The 8,366-nt window shown below is 36.6% G+C and overlaps 1 protein-coding gene across 2 annotated transcripts; it reads right to left on the bottom strand.

Annotated features, from left to right (window-relative positions):
• Positions 1-215: 215 nt before the first annotated feature.
• On the bottom strand, positions 216-3,606 carry LOC115965289. 2 transcript variants are annotated; one of them, XM_031084482.1, is made up of 4 exons: positions 3,241-3,606; positions 3,012-3,155; positions 2,726-2,888; positions 216-464 (listed from the first exon to the last, which is right to left on the bottom strand). In XM_031084482.1, exons 1-4 carry the CDS (start codon positions 3,574-3,576, stop codon positions 424-426), a joined length of 684 nt encoding a protein of 227 aa, XP_030940342.1. In that variant the 5' UTR covers positions 3,577-3,606; the 3' UTR covers positions 216-423. The 2 variants fall into 2 exon arrangements, with proteins under 2 accessions (XP_030940342.1, XP_030940341.1); XM_031084481.1 differs by having other exon boundaries at positions 2,726-2,921.
• Positions 3,607-8,366: the final 4,760 nt, after the last annotated feature.

Here is an 8,366-nt window from a genome sequence, read left to right on the forward strand (position 1 = left end):
AACAGATTTTATTATAATATTTAGTTACTGTCACTTTGATGCAGACTTGAGCAAGGATCTGGGGGTGTCCTGCTGAGATGCGAGCTGCACTACAATGAATCAAAAAGAGCTAGAGGTGGTGGTCTCTCTCACTACACAACTTCAAAGACGCAATGGACAAGTGTAGTTCCAATGTCCCAGTCCCCATCCTTAATATTGTCAAGTTAACCCCTTCGTAAAGGAAACTAAAGGAGGCATTTTCTTTGCTTGACATTTGATGAAAAAGGCCACATTCGGCAACCTATGAGTAGAACATCCATGCATAATTTAACAATTCTCAAAAACATAATATCATCCTAAACTTACCATACATAATATTAAATTCAGACTTAAAAAGTGTTTTCCCTCCATTTGACTTAAATAGAAAAATACTGCCAGCAACCTTCATGAACTTCGCGAACAGCATATTGCCAAGTCTTCATTTCCTGCAAATAACAAAAATAAGGTCAAAAACACCAAACAATAAGTCTATGCCAAGTGCCTTATTCGCCATTTTTGAGCTATTAGACTAGCTGGTCCACAGTCCTAAATAATCAATTCTAACTATGACCAAATCTTGATTCTGCCTTGGCCTAATCTTGCTGCATCAGCAAATGGAACCTACTCACTTGCACAATAATTAGTTGCACCCATGCTGCATTTGGTCATGATTCTTTTTTTCTCCTTGCATCTTGCATGCAATTTGAAGTTTATCTTTATTTGGGTATTCAGCAATGTTCTTTTACCAACCTTCATACTTGGACAACCGCCAAGGCAACAAAGAAGCACAGTGCAATTTGAAGTTTTTCAACCCCTTGGAGCTTTATAATAATTTCAAATCTAAGATTATCACTAAACGTCCATCACCAAGTTATCTAGTAAGAACAATAGGTTTTATGGATCCATAGTTCAGACTGGCATCTCATAAAGCTTTTGTTGAGAAACAGTTTATTTTTTTATTTTTTCTGAAAAAAAAAAAAAAAAAGAAAAAAATCGAGTGAAGATAGATTCCATCTGTAGTGTTCAAAATTTATAAGCTTGCATTTTCTAACCAAAAAAAAAAGGAAAAAAAAAAAAAAAAAAAGGCATTTGCTGGCCAGAAACGAAGTATTCAGACAAGAGAATAAATCAGAGAATCATGTAGGTAAGACATGGATCAAACAATAGAATATAAGTATATGTAAGCTAGTGTGGTGCTGTTTACATCGGAAACATATTAAAAAGTGATATGTGAGATTCCTTGGTGATTTCAAGTATTGGGAATTGAATTTTCTTCATATGTTGGAGTCTAATACTCCCACTGTGAGTGGGGACTGTGTTTGGTGGAAATTGAAGAAAAATGAGGGTTTTGATATTCATTCTTACTATAACGTGCTAAGAGGGCCTATTTGTGTCATCTTTCCTTGAAAAAGTATTTGGAGGGTTAAGGCCCCTATGCAAGTTTCCTTTCATGTTTGGATGGCAGTGTGAGGGAAGATATTGGCGACAACCTAAGGAGAAGAGGTTTTCAAATTGTGGCCAGGTATTGTATGTGCTGGAATAGTGGCAAGATAGTGTATCATCTTTTGATTCATGTGAGAGGGTGTATTAGTTGTGGTGTTTTGTTTTTAGATCATTTGGGGTTTTTGGGTTTTGCCTAGAAGGGTGCTAGATCTTTTTATTGGATGGATATATTGGCTGGGGCATCTGACATTTGGAATTTTTTATTTTGATAGCATCTTAAGATTTTGAAAATATGGTCCCAATGGGGCACATCTGACATTTAGAATTTGACACCATTGTGTTTAATGTGGTATTTCGAAGGAGTGTAACAAGTGCATGTTTGAATCAGCAATTAGGTTTGCTTGGAATAAACACCCGGCACTTTAAAAATTTCCAGAACAAAATTCAAACCATCAAAATCTACCTTAAATCTTTACTAAAGCCATTTTAAATAGGCTTCCAATGAGTACATCAATAAGGAAAGTAATTAAAAAAAAAAAAAAAAATCCCACAAAATCTTTAGTCAGATAAAGATTTACATTGGTGAAATTCCAAAATTCGAGATTTCATTAACAATATTCTTGGTGCATCATGGTGCCTGCACCACTAGAACATAAAAGTAGTAACAGAATATAAATCTGCAATAGCTAGTTATAGGGTTCTGAAGATGACAACCAAAACATAAATAACAACTAAAGTGGCTTAGTGGCTCCGGCATAACAAGAATTTGATTGAGAATAAGTTCTGAAACTAGTAGTTTTTGAGGTTAAGCCTAAATTCATTAAAATTCAAAAGCAAATAAGAGAAGGTAGATCTTCCAAATAAAATGTATACAAGGTTTCAAATACATCCTAACTATGAGTCCAAGCACAATAAGTTCCCAAAGCATGATAACAGCTCTTTAAAAACAGGGTAGTTTTCAAGTCATCATTCAAATAACAGAGAAGATGCCCACATGCTAAAAGGTTGAAGCTACAAATCTAGACAAGTCAAGCAGGAGCAATTGCACAATAGATTAAAAGACGTGTATTATTAGAGAGTAGATCCTTTTCAAACATTCCTCTCCAACTAAGTTAACTCAGCATTGTCGCCTCAAGAATGCATCAAGCAAATTGATACAAAAAAGAAATTGCAAATGTAAAACATTATCATGCTTTTCCTAGCTAATGCATGACTTAGGAGCAGTTTCAAAGGTTTATTGATGGAGCATAGAAAAAGAAATTACCTTGCTTGGAGATGGAGATGGGCTTTACCCTAATAGATGTGACCTCTACAAATCCAATTCCCCTCCACACTTTAGCTTGAAAGGTTTCAATAGTAGCAGTAGAAGCATCCTCAGCATTGAAGGTAATATAATACATGAGGCCCTCAACGCACTGCACATTTGCCTTCACCACCTCCTTGAACTTAAAGTTCTTCTTCTACAAGAAATTGTCCCAGACACAATAAAGCCAACAGCAATAACAATAATAATAAAGGTAACTAATTAAGGGGTTTGATTATGAAAAGACCTCATCAGTGTTGTACTTGTGGATTGCTTCCATAGAATATTCACCTAGTTCTTTCTTATCAGCATCATCAATGACCCCCCTGAATCCCATCTTCTCAATTCTACCGCATGCGAAAGAGTGGGAGAAGTCGTCAACATCAAAGCCCTGTGAATGAGAAAGAGAGACAAATGAGACAAGATTCATGGGAGCATCATCACGCACAAACTCACTATATCCGATGATTGCTTACCCCGCTCTCTTCAACCTGTTGATGATACAAAGCCAATTCTGCACGGGTCATATCAGGGAGCTCACCAGGAAAATAATCTTCATCGTCATCGTCATCGTCACTAAGATATGGGACGGCTTGTTTTTCTTCATCTGTCTTCTTCTGCTTCTTCTCTTGAAGTTCGTCATCCAAAGGTAAGCCAACTTTCTCGCGATAGGGGACGTCATCTTCCTCTTGTCTTTCTTCATCTGTCATCTTCTGCTTCTTCTCTTGTGGTTCCTCGTGCTTTTCTTCCAGCCTCGGGACAAGGACATCAGCAGCAGCAGCAGCCGCCATAGCCATTTCAGATGAGATCATAAAATTTTATTTTTTATGATGATGAATAAATAGATGATCTCACACTCACGTGTTGTTTCTTTTAGCCCTATTCTCATTTCTATTTACTTTACAATTTTACCATTTGTGGCTTCGGTTCAAAGTTCAAATTCAACCCATTTGTCGCTTTGATTGCAACCCACAAGCCCAAGTCGGCTTTGGTTGAAAGCCCACTAGCCGACCTATAATAATGTTTTTAACATGGAATACAGAGAGTAATTAATAATAATTTGTTGCTTGATTCTGAATTTCCGATTGTTCAATGTATGGAAGCATTGTCGTACAACTGCAAAGTCAAAAAGAATATAATTATCGTCACCATAAAAATGTACTGACAACTACAATATTTTTCTTGGTACAATTTTTAGGGAAAAATAAGAAATTATTTTATTGAATAAGTTGAACGAACTACAAATTCGAATATTTAGCGATTTTTATCTTTTTGTTTTATAATAGACTTTTGGTTGAATAATTTGATCACTTGATGTTATTTGGTCTTGTCTTATTTTTGTTAAGTTTATGTTTGTTGTTATTTGGGCTAACATTTATTGTTGTTATTTAAGTCTTTTCTTTTTAATTTTATAAAAAGGATTAAGGATTTTTGGGGGGGGGGGGGGGGGGGGGGGGAGGGAATTAATTTTTGAGTAATGCTACGTCCACAACACTTTTACAGTCAATCTTATGCAAAAAGTAAAAAGTTGTTATTAGTGAGTAAAAAAATAATATCATTATTGGGCCCAAAATAGAATTAGTAATAATTTATCACATTGAATTTGTTGTAAAAGTATTGTGAAAATGTTGTGAATGTAGCATTATTTTTATTTTTGTTGAATCCAACTTTTTGTAATTCTCCAATCAGGTTGTTTAACATTTTTATTAGAGCGGTTACAATAGGTTAGTTTAACATACAATAATTTTTTGACAAGTGCATATATGCATTTTTTTTGCAAGTCAGAGTGACCCTATGACTACCATGGCTTGCATGTGGAGCCGCTAGTGTAGGTACACCCTACATTTGTGTGCTCAAAGGACTATTATTATTTTCATTTAGGCTGTGTTTGGTTGCCGTAAAACGTTTTCCGGAAAATACATATTTTCCGGAAATGCTAATTTCCGGAAAATGAAAATATTTTTGTGTGTTTGGTTGTATTTCAAAAAATTTTCCGGAAAATATTTTCTAGTGTTTGGAAAAGAAGGAGGAAAACACAAACCCAGAAAACACACAAGCCACAACCCAGAAAAATCGCGGTCTCGCCGTCGCGAGATCGCGATCAACGTCGCGGTCTCGCCGTCGCGAGATCGCGATCAACGTCGCGGTCTCGCCGTCGCGAGATCGCGATCAACGTCGCAGTCTCGCGGTCGACGCTTCGCGAGATCGCGCCGTCGATCGCGATCTCGATCCAGCGCGATCTCGCGAAGGCGAGATCGCGATCGACGGCGCGATCTCGCGAACAACGCTTCGCGAGATCGCGCCGTCGATCGAGATCTCGATCCGACGCGATCTCGAGAAGGCGAGATCGCGATCGACGCTTCGCGAGATCGCGATCGACGGCGCGATCTCGCGAAGCGTCGATCGCCGTCGTCGGACTGGTCCGCGCGCGTGGACTGGAGCTCGGACTGGAGATCGGCGCGGACTGGAGCTCGGACTGGTCTTCTCCTCTCGCGCGTGCGCTCTCTCTCTTTTTCCGGAAATCCATTGAAGTGAAAATGAAGGCAGATTTTCATTTCCGTGGTCAAGGCTTCAAATTTCGGTCAACAGGAAATCCATTTCCGGAAAATAATATTTTCCGTCACAGCCAAACGCTCCATTTTCCTGAAATTGATTTCCGAAATTCGTTTGAAGTCGATTCAAACGCACCCTTAATTTTTTCATTTTTCCTTTTGCAAATTCTTTGAAGTTGGGTTATTTCAAATTAATTAATATGTTCACTTCAACATTTATGTTGCTATTTGAAAGGGAAAAAAGGAATAGAAACGGTTCATAAAGATTACCATTTTTAATTGAATATGGATAAAAACAAAAGTGGTGTTTTTTAATTGGAATGATGAAAAATCTCCTAAATGAAAATGGTGAAGGTGTGTAACCTAAGTAGTTGGGTCGATTAATAAGTGGCATAGTTGTCAATAACATTGGATACACGATACATATCGAGTGAAAAAAATACTATATCATAAATATATATTGAACATGTTTTTTTTTTTTTTTTTTGAGAAAGTATATTGAACATGTTTGTAAATCGCACGATACATAGATGTATATCGTATTAATCATACCGTAAATTATATGTGTCATACTATACAAGCAAAAAGGTATCCTGAGTAAAAATTCAGTCATATGATAATCAAAGTAAACTTTCTCATATCCCGTGAAAAGTTTGAGTCACAACATCTAAGACATTCACATGCACATTCGAAGAGAGACCCATCGTTGTCTCACCCTCATTGCATCCCTAGATTTAATATCTTACATTTTTTTTTTTTTTTTACCTCAAATTTCATGAACATTGCTAATCACTCAAGCAAACACAAGAAAATATATTAATATCATGAAGTAATTAAAAACGAACCTGAAGAGGAAGAAATCTACCATCGTCCAGGGGATGGACAGTTACAACAAACATTAAACAAGTTTCCCACAAATGACACGAATAATCAATTAACATGCCAGACAAGCAAAGGCGTAACCAACGGACCAACAAGTAGAAGATCATTGAAATCTCTAACATCCCGCCATTTACTGCCAATGGATCCAGAGTCATAAAGAAGGGCATTTAATCCCAAAAATAGGGAAAATGACCTATAAAGAAGACACGAAGAACAAACAAAAATATTAAGGTACACAACAAATACACAAGAGAATTTTAGCCTATATTGATTCTCTGTACAATTGAACTTTCATCTTTCTGACTAAACCATCAGAGACTCTTTATCACACGCTACACTGGTGTGCCCCAAGTCCACCTATTCTTTTAGCAGGATCCATACTGTTGCTAGCTTCACATTATCCATCTGTATTGGCAAGGAGTTCAACTGAGAAAGACGAATTCATACTTCATCAGTACCTATATCTTGATAGGGTAAAGGTAAAGCTAAAAGTATCGTGAATAAAAAATTAAACACAAGATAAACAATGTAAGCTTTTCATCTCCTGTGAAAAGTGCGAATAATAGCATCCAAGACTTTTGCTTACACATTTGAATAGAGACCGTCCCGTTGTTGATCAACATCTTCATGCATATCATGCGAGATATTAGGCTGTTATATAATTCAAATTTAACTTATTGTTGAAAAAACAAAGAACAAAATATGAAAATAAGAAAAAAGAAAAAAGGGCATAGTGTAGAACTTTATCAAGGTTGCTAAAATATGTTTATATATGTGTCAAGTCATTTCATTTGATAAAAATAGGGGGGGAAATTACCAACTTTGAGGTGTGACTTTTAAGTTTTAAGTAAGCTATGGGATACTTTGTTTTGGAATTGAAAATTCCTCCACACACGGCCTAATGCCATTAACGTTTATTTAAAGAGCAACATTCTCCTAAGATAACTAGATATAATTACTAGATAACTATTCAACTAGAGATAAGATACCTGGATAACTAGGACTACTCAAATAAAGATAAGATAACTAGTAGAAGATATAAGAATAAACAATAAGTACTTTAAAGGTTGGGTAACAGTAGGACTCTCATGAGACATTTACATGGTACCCCATCAATCCCCCCCCCCCCCAAATGAAGTTGGACCCTACCCACAAGGTTTGTCATCCCAAGTTGCATCTCTATTGCCTTCTAAGAATGCTTGATGTGGATAAACTTCAATGTCAAAGGCTTGTGAAGTTGCATAGCAATGTCCTGATGTGAACTTCTCATTGTAATTGAAGCATAGCCTTTTCTCCCTCCGCTGTTGCATTTCCTTTGAAGAAATTTTTTTGGTACTTCCAGTTTCGTTTGTTTGACTCATTGGTCTAGGTGTGTTGGTTGGATTGGCACTCTATTCTAACAAGGATACCTCATTTGTTTGTGGCTGATCTACAATGTTTTGTCATTGTTGTCTGTCCACACTCTCATCCTTGATTCTGGCTAACTCACTAGCCTCTAAAAGTGTTTTTGGTTTGAACATATGAATTTCTAAAGCAATATCATCCTTCAAAACACCCATAAATGCTCCCACCAATGCATTTTGAGGCCAACCATTGACCTGATTAGCTAGACTCTCAAAATCTTGTTGGTAGTCCCTAAGTATTCCCCTTTGACATATTCAAAACAAAGCCTCATCAAAATCCTCCACCTCAGTTGCCCCAAATCAAACCAGCAACTCCTTTTAAAAATTTTCCCAAGTGATTTCAATCTTTTCCTCACAATACACCTTCTTCATCCGTTGCCACCATTGGTTTACATCCCTATCCAAATGAAAGGCAGCCAACTTGACTTTACGATCTTCAAATGTCCCTGTAGACACTCGATTTTACACCCATGATTTAATCAAGGAGAATGACTTGAATAACCATCCATGTACCCCAAAAATCATAATTTCATCACATGCATCATTTTGTATTTGCATTACATGCATTAATTCATTCATTGCATATCATAAAAATGATCTTGAGATTTTAACGATCACAACAGTGTTTCCGGTTTTCAAATCGGACCATCAGATCGAAAGATATCACATGATCAAGTTTGCACAATCAACATGCATTGTGTCTAGGTAGGATCGACCACACATGATCAATTTAAATTAATTCTGATTGGTTAAACAATTAAAATT

The sequence above is a fragment of the Quercus lobata genome, chromosome 10 (genome assembly GCF_001633185.2).
Source record: "Quercus lobata isolate SW786 chromosome 10, ValleyOak3.0 Primary Assembly, whole genome shotgun sequence".
In the NCBI taxonomy this organism is placed as follows: domain Eukaryota; kingdom Viridiplantae; phylum Streptophyta; class Magnoliopsida; order Fagales; family Fagaceae; genus Quercus; species Quercus lobata.

What these genes read in the sequence shown, in the direction of transcription:
- LOC115965289 (XM_031084481.1), bottom strand. Translation starts at nt 3,576, where the DNA reads ATGATCTCATCTGAAATGGCTATGGCGGCTGCTGCTGCTGCTGATGTC. An exon ending in ACAAGTACAACACTGATGAG is followed by an intron (nt 2,922 to 3,011) that starts GTCTTTTCATAA and finishes AATTTCTTGTAG; the next exon opens with AAGAAGAACTTTAAGTTCAA. An exon ending in CATCTCCATCTCCAAGCAAG is followed by an intron (nt 465 to 2,725) that starts GTAATTTCTTTT and finishes TGTTATTTGCAG; the next exon opens with GAAATGAAGACTTGGCAATA.